General features: G+C 41.3%; 1 protein-coding gene across 1 annotated transcript in view; it reads right to left on the minus strand.

Annotated features, from left to right (window-relative positions):
- Window positions 1–11,997: 11,997 nt before the first annotated feature.
- The window catches only part of LOC133607499 (myelin protein zero-like protein 2), a 28,692-nt gene continuing 21,870 nt past the window's right edge, over window positions 11,998–18,819 (minus strand). Inside the window, exons 3-5 of the mRNA XM_061962181.2 lie at window positions 18,269–18,479; window positions 13,081–13,255; window positions 11,998–12,449 (exon numbers count right to left, since the gene is read on the minus strand). Of these exons, the coding sequence (XP_061818165.1) occupies window positions 12,281–12,449; window positions 13,081–13,255; window positions 18,269–18,479 (555 nt within the window). The 3' untranslated portion in view covers window positions 11,998–12,280. The remainder of the gene's footprint in view (window positions 12,450–13,080; window positions 13,256–18,268; window positions 18,480–18,819) is intronic.

Genomic DNA, 18,819 nt, shown 5'->3' on the forward strand with positions numbered 1-18,819 from the left:
GTCTGCCCCTTGCCAAACGAGTGGCTGCCCAAGAGAAAATCGAGGAGATGCGCCAGGCGGGCGTCATCGAGCCCTCCAGCAGTCCATGGGCAGCACCCGCAGTTCTGGTCAAGAAGAAGGACGGCTCGTGGCGGTTCTGCGTCGACTACAGACGGCTCAACGATGTAACACGCAAGGACTCCTACCCGTTGCCGCGCATAGATGATACGCTGGACTACATCACTGGCTCCTCCTGGTTCAGCTCCCTGGATCTCCGCAGTGGCTATTGGCAGGTGGAGTTGGCCGCCGAAGCTCGACCAAAGACAGCGTTCACAATAGGTCAAGGACTCTGGCAGTTCAAGGTGATGCCGTTCGGGCTTTGCAACGCACCTGCCACGTTTGAGCGGTTGATGGAGAGAGTGCTGGCATCCATCCCCCGTGATCGCTGTGTGGTGTACCTGGATGACCTCCTGGTGCATGCTTCAGGATTTAAGGGGGCTCTACAGAACCTCCAGCATGTGTTCCAGGCCATTCGTCAGGCTGGGCTGCGATTGAATCCCAAAAAGTGCCATTTGCTTCGGCGTGAAGTTTCCTTCCTGGGGCATGTCGTCAGTGGGCAAGGTGTTGCGACTGATCCAGCCAAAGTTGCCACTGTCCGTAACTGGCCGGCGCCAAGGGATGTTAAAGAGTTGCGGAGTTTCTTTGGACTGGCATCCTATTACCGGAGATTTATCAAGGACTTTGCAACCATTGCTGGCCCCTTGCACCAGCTCACACACAAGGGACAGTTATTTGAATGGACTGACAGCTGCAATGAGGCCTTTGCACAGCTGCGAGAGGCCTTGGTCCGAGCCCCAGTGTTGGCCTACCCAGACCCCAGCCGACCTTTCGTGGTTGATACAGATGCCAGTGATGTCGGCGTGGGGGTTGTGCTGTCACAGGAAGGGAATCACGGTGAGCAGGTTGTGGCCTTTTACAGTCGGGGGCTGAGCAAGCCAGAGCGGAACTACTGCGTCACCCGTCGGGAATTGTTGGCAATTGTCCTGGGCCTTCGTCATTTCCGTCCCTACCTTTATGGTCAACGGTTTGTGTTGCGGACGGATCATGCCTCCCTCACCTGGTTGCTGAACTTCAAGGAACCCGAGGGGCAGCTGCCCAGGTGGGTCGAGATCTTGCAGGAATATGACTCCACGATTTCTCATTGACCAGGCCGCCTGCACGGCAACGCTGATGCACTGTCCAGACGGCCCTGTGAGGAGGCGTGTCGTTTCTGCCAGCGGGCGGAAGAGCGGTGCATGCCAGACCCATCAGTAGCTGCAGTAAGGCAACATGACATCTCAGTCGACCTGGACAGCTTCACCCCCCAACAATTGATCGACCATCAAAGACAAGACCCAGTGCTTGAGAGAGCTCGCAGCTGGGTGGGGGCACAGCAGCGACCGGAATGGGCCACAGTGGTGCACTTGGACACTGAGACCAAAGCACTGTACTCCCAGTGGGACAGCCTCCTGTTGTCTCGCGACCTGCTATATCGTCGCTGGGAAGCCCCGACAGGACAACATGCTGCCCTCCAACTTGTGGTGCCCCGTGTGCTGCGGCCTCAGGTCCTCGAAGTGATGCATGGCTTTCCAGGGACTGGCCATTTTGGAGTGACCAAGACCTTGCTCCGACTGAGGCAGCGCTTTTACTGGCCAGGCTGTCGCCGTGACGTGGAGATGCACGTCCACCGCTGTGATGCCTGCACAGCAAAGAAAGGCCCCATACGCCGCTCCCATGCTCCCCTACAGCAGTTCCAGGTGGGGGCCCCCATGGAACGAGTGCGTGTGGACATTCTCGGCCCATTTCCGGTCACTGATAGCGGAAACCGTTACATCTTGGTGGCCATGGATTACTTCACGAAATGGCCAGAAGCGTATGCGGTACCCGACCAGAGCGCTGCGACAACGGCAGAGAGATTGGTTTCGGAGATGTTCTGCCGATTTGGAGCTCCAGAGGAGTTGCACAGTGACCAGGGACGGAACTTCGAGTCCCAGGTATTCCAAGAGGTGTGCCGTCGCCTGGGTGTGAAAAAGACTCGCACCACGCCGCTGCATCCTCAGAGTGACGGGTTGGTGGAGCGTTTTAATAGAACCTTGGCCACACAACTTGCCATCCTCACCGATAAGCGGCAGAGAGACTGGGATTTACACCTCCCACTCATTCTTTGGGCCTACAGGACAGCGGTGCAGGAGTCCACACGCTGCACCCCTGCATCATTGATGTTTGGTCACGAACTGCGCACGCCTGTTGATTTGGTTTTTGGCCCAGCCCCAGAACCAGAAGTGAGAGGAGCACCGGGCCTGGACTACTACTACAACCTTGTGGAGCGGCTGCGGGAGGCTCACGATTTTGCCCGCACCAGCCTGACGGAGGCTGGGGTCCAACAGAAGCGGGCATATGACCTCCGCAGTCGAGGCCAGGACTTTGAACCAGGCGCGCATGTCTGGGTCTATAACCCGGTGAGAAAGAAAGGACTCTCCCCGAAGCTCACCAGCCACTGGGTGGGACCCTGCAAGGTCCTCCAGAAGTTGTCCGACGTGGTCTATCGGATACGACTGGCACCTCGGAACCGGCTGGTGGTGCTGCACCGAGACCGCTTGGCCCCATACCAGCCATTGGACCAGAGCCGGGGGAACTTGGAGTCAAGCACCCTGCCGCAGGGGGAGATACCCCCAGGAAGCAACGAGGATGCTGAGGTAACCCCCACTTCCGACCTACCTGCAGACAGTGGTAGCAGCCAGCCGACATCAGAGGGGCGTCGACGACGCCGGTTGCCTCAGCACTTGCGGGACTTTGTGATGAACGCATGGGCTGTTGGGGACAACGAACCCAGCTAGGTGGGGGCTGTGTAGCGTCCCGGAAGAGTTGGTGTTGCAAGGGATTGTGGGTATTGGTTCTGTTGTGTTTATGTTGTGTTGCGGTGCGGATGTTCTCCAGAAATGTGTTTGTCGTTCTTGTTTGGTGTGGATTCACAGTGTGGTGCATGTTTGTGAATGTTGATGTTGTTTTATAGGGCCACCCTCAGTGTGATAGGTGTGGCTGTTGACTAAGTATGCTTTGCGTTCACTTGTGTGTGTGTGTTTTTGAAATTGACGTGATCATTAAAAGTACAAATGATCACACATTGCGTCAGCAATTCTTGACTTCTTCAAGGAAAGACGTTTGTCAAACCCATCCAACGCTACAATATTGTTTTTAATTGTGTTTAATATTGTTGTGCAGCACTTTGGAAACATTTTGTTGTTTAAATGTGCTATATAAATAAAGTGGATTGGATTGGATTGAAGAGAAAGGCAACACACAGAACTTGATAGTGCGTCTACAGAAGCGTCAAACATCAGTCACTGAAAAAAAAGGGGCTCTATTTTTGGAGTACCGTTTCAATATCCATCCCTGTATAGAAGCACCGACCTACATTTACAACTTTCATTTTAAAATTATACTTTGCAAACTCCTAATGTGTGATGAGTATAACAATGAGCTGAATTTTTCGAATAAAAAAAAAACTGCTGTTCTAAATGTGTCCACTGTATGTCGCAACAGCAATTCTTTGTATCCCCTGCCAGAGAGCGGGCATGACTTTAGAGGGGGCGGAGCTATGTGCCATGTCAACACTTGCATGACTTTAGAGGGGGCGGAGCTATGTGCCATGTCAACACTTGCGTGTTTGGACACATAGTACTTATGCTGCTTATTAGTGATAGTATACAGAATGTGGATTGTTACGTTAATGCTTTAATTATTCAAATTTGTTGTTGCTAATGTAACCTGTGACATTTATACCAAAACAAATGTTTTTGATCATCTGTACATTTCGTACTCTTGACTGCATGGGGACTTTTGAGCGGGGACTTTCCTGAAGAGAAGTACAGAATTAACCATATGATGTTCAGACATCAGTTGAGGAAAATAAGTAAATTACATTAATAACATACTGTAATTTGATTTTGATATGTATTTTGTTATGTACAACAAGGGGAAGGAGACGGCACGATACAGGAAGTCTCACTGAACAGGGTTTATTGAGCTTTTGATGAGTGAGTGGAGTGTGTATGCTACAATGTGTGTGCAGGAATTAACAAGATAGCATTTACCAGGAGTTTGTTGTTAGTGTGTGTTGGTTGTAGAGGCGAACAAGACCAAAGGGGCTGGGCAGATAGAGGTCGGTGATCCAAGTGTGAGGTCCGTGGGGCTGGAGAGAGGCGTCCTGAGGTCCGGGTCCAAAGTGAGGGAAGTCGAGGATCGAGGGAGGAAAGCCAGGGTCTAGAGGGAGATCCAGAAAAGTGAGGCGCACAGCTCACTTCTAAGGCGACGAAGAATACTGCGGGAACAGGGAAACGACAGGGACAAGTCAGCACAAGGAGCCAGGGAACAAGGGAGCGCAGACACAGGAGAGGAGCCAGAGACGCGAAGCTTACTGTGAACAGAGAACTACGTTGCGGCGCTGGATCATCTACTGCGTTGGTCTTTATACTGTTGAGGCTCATCAGATCCAGGTGCGCTGATTGCAGATTGCCCACGGCCGTGTAGGCGCATAGCCGTAGTCTGAGCAGGGCACGCGGGGGCGTGTCCGGCTGCTCTCTCAGCGGAGCTTCTTGCTGTACCAGCAGCGGAGGGAATGACAGTATGTGCATGCGCCGTAACATATCTTTCGATAGATGAAAAATTAACATCAATGAGATTTTTAAACACAGAAAACAATCTGAATTTGTCTTTATTTGTAAGTTATCATGCCAGGATATTACCAGTCCGGCCCACTTGAGAACAGATTTTTCTCTTGTGGCCCCTGAGCTAAAATGAGTTTGACACCCCTGCTATATCAGCAATGGGGCATTTTCATTGACCAATTTCATCTCAGGTATGTCTCACAAGGCCAGCTAGCAGGCTTTTTTCCATTGGTTGATCAGAGCCAGTCCGTAGCAATTTAAAAATGGATAGTTTTTGTCTTTGAATGATCATCCCATTTAGTAAGTATATTGTATTTAAAAAAAAAAAAAGTGTTTATGTTTTAAATTTTATTACATAATGCACTTTTGTATCTTATTTGGTTTGTCAAATTGCAACATGATAGTGTTGGGATTCAAAAGTCAGTTAAGTCCCAACTGAAGGCCCAGGTACAGGGCATAAACCTCCAGGAAGTGCTACATGATCAGAGAGGATCTGAACATGTTTAAGCCAATTTAGATGTTCTCTGTTTATATTTTAAGTGACTACCATTTGGAGCCTTGGCGGGTTGAAATTGACTGGCTACGTATCAAATCAAACACAAGTAATATTAAAAACCGAAATGAGGTCACAAACAAAATCTTGTTTAGGGCCACAACAAGCCTCCACTTAGTGCACCAATGTGTTAAATATTTTATTTGGTAAACATTGTGTTAAAAAATGCATGAAAAAACAAACACTCTCCCACTTGAATGGTGACAGTATTATCTAAACACAACTTTGGTTTCTACATGCTCAGACATTTCATAGTGAACCAATAGTGTCAACTTTAGCTCAGGTTACATGTTGGATGTTGACAGCACACACTGAGTTGTGTTAGTGGGCTCTGGGCGTTTGTAGAGTTTGAAGATTTATTTTTTTTCAAAAGACAATAAATGTTGAGATAAAATAAATATTAGGGATGTCCGATAATATCATAAATGCGTTAAAATGTAATATCGGAAATTATGGTATCGTTTTTTTTTATTATCGGTATCGGGGTTTTTTTTGTGTTTTTTTAATTTTTTTATTAAATCAACATAAAAAACACAAGATACACTTACAATTAGTGCACCAACCCAAAAAACCTCCCTCCCCCATTTACACTCATTCACACTCATTCACACAAAAGGGTTGTTTCTTTCTGTTATTAATATTCTGGTTCCTATATTATATATCAATATATATCAATACAGTCTGCAAGGGATACAGTCCGTAAGCACACATGATTGTGCGTGCTGCTGGTCCATTAATAGTACCAACCTTTAACAGTTAATTTGACTAATTTTCATTAATTACTAGTTTCTATGTACCGAATTTTTCGGAGTATAAGTCGCACCTGCCAAAAATGCATAATAAAGAAGGAAAAAAACATATATAAGTCGCAACTATGAAAAAAACTGCGACTTATAGTCCGAAAAATACGGTAACTGTTTTTATATTGTTTACTTTCTTTTTTATTCAAGAAAATGTTTTTAATTTATTTATCTTATTTTATTATTATTTTTAAAAAGTACCTTATCTTCACCATACCTGGTTGTCCAAATTAGGCATAATAATGTGTTAATTCCACGACTGCATATATCGGTTGATATCGGTATCGGTAATTAAAGAGTTGGACAATATCGGATATCGGCAAAAAGCCATTATCGGACATCCCTAATAAATATTGTTGTGAAAGTTCAATAATAAGGTTGCTTGGACCAAACTAGGAATGTCTAAGACTACATGCATCCCCTACCAAAAATACAAAATGATTGTCCCACCTGGACAGAGGCAGACCTAACTTTGAACATTTCACTCAACACAAACCATGACATAACATTCTTAATGCATTCACACTCAGGAGAAACATTTTGAAACAAGGACTTGGTGGTAGAGAAAGGTAAAACTATACTTAATCTATCTGTGGCAGCATAGAAGAAAGTTATGTACATTGCACAATTGTGGGGTGTACAAGGAATCTCCATTGAATTTAGAAACAGAGGCGTGACTAGGTTTTAAAAACAGCGAGAAGCTTAACCGCCAGGAGATGCACTAATAATAATTCCTTGCAAAGAAAAAATGGCCGGAAACTGGAGTCACTGTTTGTGACGGAACTGTAAGAAACTGCCAAAAGGAAATGTGATTTAAATAAAGTAAAGCTACATGAAAGCAGCCATAAACACCTAAACAGAAAATAAGGTTCCAATGGGCTAAGAAAAAGCAATTGTGGACTAAGGTTGACTGGATGAAAGTCATATTCAATGATGAATCGTTAATCTGCATTGGGCCAGGTGTTGGTGCAGGAACTTTTGTTTTAAATTTATGAAGACGACTGCCTGAAGAAAACATGCAAATGTTCACAGTCATTGATGATATGTAATGGTGCTGAGGAGATGACTGTCAATACATCTTTAATAAACATTTCGGACACTTCTTATTCCATCAATTGAAAGGATGTTTGGGGATGATGACACCCAAAACTGTAAAAAAAAATGTTTCTTGAAGAAAGATACATTGGGCCAATGTCATGGCCTACAAAAAGTCCGGATCTCAATCCAACTGGAGATCTGTGGTAGGAATTGAAGAAAATGGCCCATGATAAGACTCCAGACTGCAAAACTGATCTGACAACAACAACAAAAGTTGGAGCAAGATTGATGAAGAGTATCGTTGGTCACACATTAAGTCCATGCCTCAGAGACTGCAAGCTGTTGTAAAAGCCAGAGGTGGTGCAAGAAAGTACTCGTGGTGTGTTGTCCTGCAAAGCACCACAAGGGCCCTATTGTAATTTGGTACGGTTTTCATAATTCCATATTTTTTCTCTCACAATTGAGTGAATCCATAATTCTTTTCAGTCTGTTTGATCTAAAAATGAAACTGTTTTTGACTTCCATAATTTATATTTTTGATTTTTTAAAGGAGAACTGCACTTTTTCGGGGGAATTTTGCCTATCATTCACAATCCTTATGAGAGACAAGAACACGTCTTTTTTTTAATGCATTCTAACTCGTAAATAAACATAAATAAAAGTCCGCTTATGCGATCTATGACGTCATTGCGTCTTTTCCAACCATAAAATCCAATAAATAGCCATCCAAAAAGCGCCAACAATACTACATCTATAATTTATGACCTGAATATTAACCAGCAATTTTAGCAATATTGTTATTATAAGCGGTAATGTTAAAGACCAACAGTTAGCCACACATTGTGAAGTGAATTATATTTGTATAGCGCTTTTCTCTAGTGACTCAAAGCACTTTCACATAGTGAAACCCAATATTTAAGTTACATTTAAACCAATGTGGGTGGCACTGGGAGCAGGAGGGTAAAGTGTCTTGCCCGAGGACACAACGGCAGTGACTAGGATGGCGGAAGTGGGGATCGAACCTGGAACCCTCAAGTTGCTGGCACGATCACTCTACCAACCAAGCAGAGAGACAACTTCCTACGACATCAGCTGGTGAACTGCTTTCTCACCTTGGAGCCTGTGAAAGTTCTAACTAGATTCTAAATCATGCCTCTCACCTTGATAGTAAATTGATGTGGACATACTGAGAAGTTGGTACACTTTGACAGCCAATTTAGACCCGGGGATGGCGTGACAGACACGAAAGAGGCTGGTTTGCAGCCCCTCCCCTTTTTTTTAAATCCTTCACGATTATCAGTCATTTTTCATCCAAACGAGAGTATATCAACAAACAGTCAGCATCCTAATGGCAGCAGACATTGTACAGTAAGTGGTGTTTTATTATGTTTGTTGGCCCTCAAGAAGTCTACATGTGTAATAAATCAGTGATTTTGTTGGAGGAAAAAGCAAACGTTGTGACGCGTCTATGAAATTATTACGCCGCCGTATGCTCAGTGATCAAAATACATAAATATTACACGTTATTATGAATGTGCCTGTTTCTACATTACATATATACTTACAGTGTGTATATAAAATGATGATGGAGGTGTTTAGGTTTTTTAAAGAGCTATATAGGCAGAATAGAGCGCATCCCTTAGGCTCCATTGTAAGATGACTCTTGTTTGCATTTATTAACTAGTGACAATGCGTTAAAAAGAGAAAAACATGTGTTCTTATTTTACATAAGTATTGCGAATAATAGGCAAAATTCCCCAAAAAAGTGCAGTTCCCCTTTAAAGCCAGAAAGTTGCCATTTGAAATGAAATCGTTTTGTGTCATGTCGGTTATTTGCTTTTTTGTTTTGTTTTTCAACAAAATTAAACAAATGAGTGAACATTGTCCAAGTGTGGTGATTCCATAATTTCTTCCAGGAGTTGTATAATGATAGTGACGGAGGCAGATATTTACATATATCCATTATTAAGTGTTACTTCTTTACTTTCATAGTCATATTACAAATAGCTAATGTTCCATATTGTACTCTTTTCCTTTTCTCTTCATCTCATGAAAGTGTGCTTACATTGTTGGGCCACCTGGAGCTAGGAGGCAGAGAGGAGGAATCCTCCCTGCTTCCCTTCTCAGGCCGACTCTAGATAAGAGACACAATGGGCATGTGTTCGGGCTGGAGGGAGGGACAACGAGGGTGGGGGCGAGAGACACATTATAGAAGAGAAGTTTTCCGTATTTTAGATTAGACCATTTTAGCTGCGCTAGTGAACGCTTCTGTACTGGATTGGTCTCACGTTTATTTTCAAAGCTTTGAAAATAAATCACAAAATACCCATTCTGTCTGGTGGTCAAAGAACTCAGCTTATGTGTCATCAAAATAACTTTCTTTCTTTCTTTCTTTAGTTTGGGAGTGACCAGCAACTTAAATTCCCTGGGAAGAACATCTGGTCCAAAACGCAACAATAGCGATGTATTCAAATGTGTATCATCCACTGATGATAATCCTATATGTGAATCAGATCATCTGTACTCCACACTTTAAAGCAGGGGGGTCTAACTCATTTTAGCTCAGGTGCCGCATGGAGGAAAATCTATTCCCACGTGGGTCGGGTAAAATCATGGCATAATAACTTAAAAATACAACTACGACAACTTCAGATTGTTTTCTTTGTTTTACTTTGGCCCAAGATAGAACAAGCACATTCTGAAAATGTACATACCACAAATAATCCTCTTGACTTAATCTCAGAGTATCTACAAAGCAATTAAACTTTAAGTCATTGCGCATCTAGTATTAAACAAGAAAACTAAATAAAGCATGAATAAAAACTCTTCTATGTATCAACTACCTCATTTGTCATTTCCACGTATTATTCCTGTGCTAACTCAACAAACCATACAAACTGAAGTAGAAACTATTCAAGAGGGTTGAGTTACTACCTGCCTTCTAGGCATCAGTGTGTATTGATGGAAAAATAAAAGCCGTGCAATGTATGAACAATTTCAACAAAGTAAAAATAAAAACTTAAAAGACTGACAGTGTTGCAGTAAACCACACACTGTTCACTTTCTTTAAATTTGCACAGAAGACAATTTTCACAGAACTATATCAATGTGCAGTGTCTCATGCAGCATTTTAAGTGGGGTTACTAATTTTGATCATACTCCTGTTTGTTTTACAAACCCCGTTTCCATATGAGTTGGGAAATTGTGTTAGATGTAAATATAAACGAAATACAATGATTTGCAAATCATTTTCAACCCATATTCAGTTGAATATGCTACAAAGACAACATATTTGATGTTCAAACTGATAAACATTTTTTTTGCAAATAATCATTAACTTTAGAATTTGATGCCAGCAACACGTGTTTGTACATTGGGTCGAGGGGGAGGAGTCGCAGCCCCACTTAACCGTGTACCTCTTGCTTAGTGTCCTTCCTTGGCCCTGTAAAAACTATTTGCTTGCCTAACAGAATTGCTATTGTGACTTTAATTTAAAAATGCAGCTCAATTCTACACTTAGCAAACTCATCTCGCAGGCTGGCTTGAACCATCCAGATCCAAACCGTGGGTCACATGTTTGACATCCCTGCTCTAAAGTAAAGGAAAACTTGATAGATTAATAATCATATTTAAGTGAATAATGACTATGTATGATTATTTAAATTCATATTTTGGCCACTTTATATTGAATTTGTTTAGAGAAAAACAAAGAAAACAACACAAGGGGTGTGAATGTTTGGGTACCTATCCGATTCGATCCGGTTCCGATTACTGGGGTGCCGATTCGATTCAGAATCGATTCAAACCGATTTTCGCAAAGTTTAATTTGTTATAATATTCATAATGAAACTTATTCGAAATAGATTACAGGTTAGAAAAGCACCTCCTAATGCCATGGAGATAGCCTAAAAATGTGTATATGTAAAAAAAAAAAAGTAGTAATGTTATGAAAAAAATAAATTTATTTTTTAATTGATTTTGAATTGGAATGAATAAGAGTCTCGAATCGGCTGTAAATCGATTTTTGTGCCCCCGTAGTGGAGATGGCCTAAAAATGTTTTATCCATTTTTGAAAATTATGAATCAATTTAGAATCAGGATGAATAAAAATCGCAATTCGAATGTGAAACTATTTTTTTGTGCACCCCTAATGTATACATTTACGGGGGTTTATATCGATGTGTTAATCCCATCGTTAATAAGTCATAAGTATAATCAAGGTTTTAAAAAACTGGTTTCAACAAACTCCACTCAATGAGTTTTTAGTGCATGTAAACATACCAAGTGTGTGTGTATGGGGCAGCAATGTTAGGTTTAGGATGGGGTGGGGGACCCTTTAGGATTCTTGAGTATAGGGGCCCAGAATTTGGTGCTACTTGTGTTTGTCACTGAAGACCAAAACCAATGTTACATTGGAGCACATTCCAATACACAATGAAGTCATCTGTGCATGTACGTATATAAGAGGCGTATCAAATAAAAAAGCACACAAACGCCACCAATATGTAGTTAAGGTGTGGTTTAAGGCTTTGTCTAACTCACCCACTGTTTTATTTTTTCTACAAGATTCAACTTTACTCTGTCAAATAGTTTATATCAAAATGAAAACAAATGAGCACAACATAACAAAAATGTATACCTGTACCTAACACAATTGTATGTACAAAATCAGAATACAAAATGACGTGTGCAATGTTGCCAATGTACAAAAAGAACAATCGTCGTTTTGCAGCAGCACTTGAAAGCCTCGTTAAAGTGAAGTATTTTTGATTGTTTGACTCGTCCCAAAGTAAGTGCAAAGCGGCAACAGCACACAGACATTGTATGCATTAGTGTGAGGTACCGAGCCAAAGCTCAACTGCTTGTTAGTTGTACCATGGACATACAACGCTGGCCCAGCAAGAATGCAGTCGGATAAAGCTAAAGAAGCAAAGCCATTTATGACACAGCTGTAATAAGAATAACACGCAGACTGTCCTCCTTCACCTTTGCAACACGCCAGACCATAATGGATCTAGTGAGTCGCTGACTCACTTGGCCCCGATGCAAGTAGACGGCAAAAGTCAACTACATTTGAACAATCATAAAAATGGAATGGGTTCTTCGTCAAGCACTTAAATTGATAAACATAAACAAATGGTTGATGAAGGCAATAATTAATAGCTAGGGTCATGTGATGAATGCTCAGAGGAAACGTCTCCCATTTAATCATCGTCGTCGTCATCATCATCATCGTCGTCATCGTCCTCTTCACTGCCATCCTCATCTTCATCATCATCACCTCCGCTGCTGGGCTCAGACGCTTCATCATCTGAGCTAATAACTTCCTTCTCATCTTTGACGAGCATGAGATGAACTGCCTCCTCGGGTTTACTGATGCAGCCCAGCATCAACACACACACACACACGCACACGCACACGCACACGCACAAGTCAAATAGGCTGCTGATGTGAAAGGCAAAATAGGCCTTAAACCCTAAAGTGGAATAAAATCCCCAGAATGCTCAGCCAACGTACGGCAGAGGAAAAAAAACAAGTCCAGCAAAAAGCATATCATGTCGGCCTGGGTTAGTTTCTTCACCTGTACTCACAAAGAACCAAAACTTGCTGAGTAAAAGGAAAAGTTGTGTTCAGCCAGGAAATGTTAGTCTGCCCATGAATTGATTGCCACCCTTCAAAAGCAAGAAAAGGTCAATTTGCTGCAACAGCATTGCTGAGCTTCTCCTGGGCTGTGAGTACAACGCTCATGTTAGTACAGACTTATTCTAATAAGATTCCTCCATATTCACATCTCCGACTTGGCAGTTTCAAACAAGAACAAAATAAAGTTTGTAGTCAAATGCAGAGAGAGCAAAACCTAACACTGAAATAATAAGCTTACAAGAGATTCACTTGGGGAGGAGCAAATGTGGAAGAACACACTCCCGATTTGTCATTAGTCTCCTTCCCATAAGAGCCAATCGGTCCCGAGAGAAGGAGCATGAGGAGAGGAAGGGCCTCTCACCACACGGTCGGGTCCTTGCGCTCGCGCTCGGGAACACGCATCTCAATGTCGTTGCCCGCGCGCTTCTTTTTGTAGAACTTTACGGTCACGAAGATCCCGAGGAGGAGCAGGATCATCGCGCAACTGCCGCCGATTGCGACTATCAGGATGCCAACCTCGGAGAGTAAGGGCGGAGCTGGAAGCAAGCAAAACGAGAAGGTGATGCAGTGCATCTGGAAATTAGTCACATGGTTTTACTTTTTCCACATGTTGTTGTGTTAGTCTTATTCCAAAATGGAATCATTTCATTTTGGTCCTCAAAATTCTACAGACCCCATAATGACAATATGATTTTTTTTTTTTTTTTTTTTGCAAATGTATAAAACTTTAAAAAAAATTAAAATGACAGGTACATAAGTATTCACAGCCTTTGTTCAATACTTTGTTGATGCACCTTTGGTAGAAATGACAGACTCAAGTCTTTGTGAATACGATGCCACAAACTTAGCACATCTATCTTTGGGCAGTTTCTCCCATTCCTCTTTGCTCATTCCTCTTTGCAGCACCTCTCAAGCTCCATCAGGTTGGATGGAAAGTGTTGGTTTTCATTCAGGATGTCTCTGACCATTGCTGCATTCATCTTTCCCTCTACCCTGACTAGTTTCCCAGTTTCTGCCACTTAAAAACATCCCCACAGATTGATGCTGCCACCACCATGCTTCACTGTAGGGGTGGTATTCGTCTAATGATGAACAATGCCTGGTTTCCTCCAAAATGTCTGGCATTCATTCCAGAGAGTTCAATCTTTGTCTCATCAGACCAGATATTTTTGTTTCTCATGGTCTGACAGTCTTTCAGGTGCATTTTGGCAAACTTTTTATTGAGAAATGACTTCCGTCTGGTCACTCTTGCATACAGGCCTGATTGGTGGATTGCTGCAGAGATGGTTGTCTTTCTGGAAGGTTCTCTTCTCTCCACAGAGGAATGCTGGAGCTCTGACAAAGTGAGCATCAGGTGCTTGGTCACCTCCCTGACTAGACTAAGATGAATGCAGCTAGGGATGTCCGATAATGGCTTTTTGCCGATATCCGATATTCCGATATTGTCCAACTCTTTAATTACCGATACCGGTTTTAACCGATATATACAGTTGTGGAATTAACACATTATTATGCCTAATTTGGACAACCAGGTATGGTGAAGATAAGGTACTTTAAAAAATAAAAAAAATAAGATAAATAAATTAAAAACATTTTCTTGAATAAAAAAGAAAGTAAAACAATATAAAAACAGTTACATAGAAACTAGTAATTAATGAAAATTAGTCAAATTAACTGTTAAAGGTTAGTACTATTAGTGGACCAGCAGCACGCACAATCATGTGTGCTTACGGACTGTATCCCTTGCAGACTGTATTGATATATAGTATATAGTATGTGGTGACTTTAATATCAACCTTTTGAATCCTAATAAACACAAACACACAGCAAAATTTATTGACACCATGTTCTCCATGGGCTTATTCCCACTGATCACACGACCCACTAGAATCACAACACACAGCACCACACTTATTGACAACATATTTTGTAACATTGTAGATCAGACTGTAACTGGAGGCTTGTTAGTGAGTGACGTCAGTGATCATTTACCAGTGTTCATGGTGTACAATATTAACTGCAAAACATCTAAACCTGTAAATAGTGAATATTATCATAGAGCCACAACAGAAAGATCATTAACAGCACTAAAGAATGATTTAGCGAAACAAAACTGGGATTCTGTTTTTCAAACGCCAGATATAAATGCAGCTTATAATTTATTTCATGACATTTTTTTCTCACTTTATGATACACACTGCCCCATCAAAAAATGCACTATAACTAACTCCACAAAAACTCCATGGATAACCAAAGGGCTTGCGAACGCTTGCAAAAAGAAAAATTATTTATATAGGACTTTTTTTAGGCATCAAACCATAGAAACAGAACAAAAGTACAAAACATATAAAAATAAATTAACCAGCATATTAAGAGCAAGCAGAAAAGAATACACCACCAAACTATTAATCCGAAAGAAAAATGATATAAAGGGAATTTGGAAGGTATTAAATACAATTATTGGGCATGGTTCAACAGTCCTTGTTATCCAGAGTTTTTTGTTGAGAACGACCAAATCATAAATGACAAGAAGATGATTGCGGACAGCTTCAATAAGTTTTTTGTTAAAGTTGGGCCTGAGCTGGCCAAAAAAATCCCAATTAATGATGAACAGCCCATGGAACTTATTGGAAAAAATCCTTACTCGATGTTCCTTACTCCGACTGTTGAAAAGGAAGTCTTAGAGATTATTCAGAAAAGCAAGAACAAAACATCACGTGACATTTATGACCTTGACATGAGGACGGTCCGGAACGTAGCGGAAGAAATCATCAAACCATTCACATACATCTGCAATTTATCTTTTCAACTTGGACAATTTCCTTCACAAATGAAACTCTCTAAAGTCATCCCCATCTTCAAATCTGGAGGCAAACACCACTTCACAAATTACCGGCCCGTCTCCCTTCTGCCACAGTTGTCAAAAATATTGGAAAAATTATTTGATGATAGACTTCGTGGCTTCATTGAAAAGCACACATTATTATCTGATTGTCAATATGGGTTCCGACAAAATAGGTCAACTTCATTAGCTTTAAGTGATCTAATAGAGAACATTACTAATGGTATCGAGAAAAACAAATTTGTTATAGGAATTTTTATTGACCTGCAAAAGGATTTTGATACCATTGACCACCAGATTTTGGTAAATAAACTTGAAAACTATGGCATAAGGGGAGTGGCAGGGAAATGGCTGAAGAGCTACTTGAATGAGAGACAGCAGATTGTTCAGATCGACAAACATCAATCTACACTCATGAACATAACCTGTGGAGTCCCCCAGGGCTCGATACTAGGACCCACACTATTTATAATGTATATCAATGAAATATGTAAAGTATCAACACTGCTGAAGTTCATCCTCTTTGCTGACGATACAACCATTACATGTGCAGGTGACGACCTGAAGCAACTTCTGGCCTCTGTAACTGAGGAGATGATCAAGTTAAAAACTTGGTTTAATACCAACAAATTGTCTCTGAATTTAAAGAAGACCAAAATCATGCTCTTTAGCAATCGCAAAAGTAATATACCCATCAGGATTGTTATTGATGATACACCAATAGAATATGTCCAACAAAATTCATTTTTAGGAGTGGTAATAGATGAAAATATATCATGGAAGCCTCATATAAATTACCTGAGGACCAAAGTTGCTAAATGTGTTGGAATGATGAGGAGATCATGTCATTTATTGAACATCAATGCTCTGCTGTTATTGTATCATTCATTTATTATGTCATATTTAAACTATTGTGTTGAAGTCTGGGGAAATTGTTATAAATCTCATCTACAGCCTTTAGTCACTCTGCAGAAAAAGGCCATTAGGATTGTGTCCAATGTTCACTACAGACATCATTCAAATCCACTATTCATGGAGTTAAAGCAACTTAAACTACACGATGTGATCAATTTTAAAACTGCTCAAATTATGTTTAGAGCATCTCAAAACTCTCTACCATCCAATATACAGAACCTATTCCAGGATAGAGATGCTCACCATAGTTACAGTCTAAGAGGAAACAACAAATTATATTTGCCTAAATTTAGAACAACTTTAAAATCAATGTGCATTTCAGTGCGTGGAGTCAGTCTGTGGAACAACTTAGGGGAAGAGTTAAAAACCTGTTCTAACATGATTCAATTTAAAAGACTGTTTAAAAAAGAAGTACTGAAGAAGTACGAGGAGGAAAGAGAGTGATGCCCTCAGCACGGAGCGATGAGAGAGAGGTGTATGGTCAGAGAGTGTTTGGGCCTGTGTGTGTGTGTGTGTGTGTGTGTGTGTGTGTGTGTGTGTGTGTGTGTGTGTGTGTGTGTGTGTGTGTGTGTGTGTGTGTGTGTTTGTCTCGTCTTGTCTCATAGTAACAGTGGTACTATTGTATTGTTAGTGTACAGCTTTTCTTGTTTTTGTTTGTATAATATTGTTCTTGTATTATATTGTTTATGTTAAATGTGGAACGAGTGAGAGGGGTTGGGATATTATAAGCATCTGCTTCATCCAACCCCTTTTCAAGCCCTGCATAAATGTCCCTGCCAAAATGTAAAAAAAAAGTGTTGTTGTACTGTGCAGGTTTGAAATAAATAATTCAATCAATCAATCATATATATTGATATATAATGTAGGAACCAGAATATTAATAACAGAAAGAAACAACCCTTTTGTGTGAATGAGTGTAAATGGGGGAGGTTTTTTTGGGGGGTTGGTGCACTAATTGTAAGTGTTTCTTGTGTTTTTTATGTTGATTTAATAAAACAAAAAAACAAACAAAAAAAGATACCGATAATTAAAAAAACTATACCGATAATTTCCGATATTACATTTTAACGCATTTATCGGCCGATAATATCCGCAGGCCGATATTATCGGACATCTCTAAATGCAGCAATGTACAGAGACATCCTGGATGAAAGCCAACACTTCTCATCCAATCTGATGGAGCTTGAGAGGTGATGCAAAGAGGAATGGGAGAAACTGCCCAAAGATACAGTAGGTGTGCCAAGCTTGTGGCATTGTATTTAAAAAGACTCGAGTCTTGATTGCTGCCAAAGCTGCATCAACAAAGTATTGAGTAAAGGCTGAGAATACTAATGAACATGTGATTTTTTTATTTTTGTAGTTTTAATGCATACAAAAACCCTTTTCACATTGTCAATATGGGGTATTGTTTGTAGAAATTTGAGGACAAAATGAATTTAAAGTGCTGTGAATACTTTCCAGATGCACTATCGAAGGATGCAGTTGCAGAGAATGGTTGTTCAAATAAATGCAATATTGTTTTAGTAATTAAGACAAAATGTCCTCCGACATCATCCTAAACTTATTTTCTTCACTCTACACCTATACTACCTTTTGACTCCTAATGCATAATGTTGATGTTAGTGACCAAACTGCATATTTCCAATAACACCTCTGCTCAAATTAACTGCCATACGCCAGGTGCTCTCTAAATTAGCGCGCTTGCAACATTGGCATTCACAGCCGTGATTGACAACTGGACGACACAAGCAAAGTCAGTATGCAGTGCCTGCCCCCGCACCCGACTCCTTACCTGTGCTGACGACGCTCAGGCTGGTCTCTTTGTTGCTGCCGTGCACGTCTGGACGGTTGCGTACGTTGCAGATGTACGTGCCGTTAAAAGTTGGAGGCACCTCATGGAGGGTGATGGAGGCGTCATTTTTAGTGACATCTCCTGACCACACCGCCCGGCCTTTAAAACGGCCGCTCTGAGGAGGGTACGCTTCCTCGTGGAAGTAGAACACCTGACACCAACACACATATTTAGTGTACAGTAGACACATGACAAGACATCCCATATGAATAGGCTGTAATATTTTATGAAACATTTATTTTCAATTAGTTATTTATTGTGGTCATAGTGGGTTATGCTTTCAATGCATAAAATGTTCACAATTGGGGACCGACTAGACTGTATATCTTGTGTAAAACACTACATAATAATATTGCAACCGATGAGGGGAACTGCACTTTTTAATTGGAATTTGGCCTATCATTCACAATCCTTATGTACGACAAATACACGTTTTTCTATTTTTGTGCACTCGAACTCGTTAATAAAACGTCAGCTAACAATGGAGTAAA

This window comes from Nerophis lumbriciformis, linkage group LG09 (assembly GCF_033978685.3).
Source record: "Nerophis lumbriciformis linkage group LG09, RoL_Nlum_v2.1, whole genome shotgun sequence".
NCBI classification, from domain to species: domain Eukaryota; kingdom Metazoa; phylum Chordata; class Actinopteri; order Syngnathiformes; family Syngnathidae; genus Nerophis; species Nerophis lumbriciformis.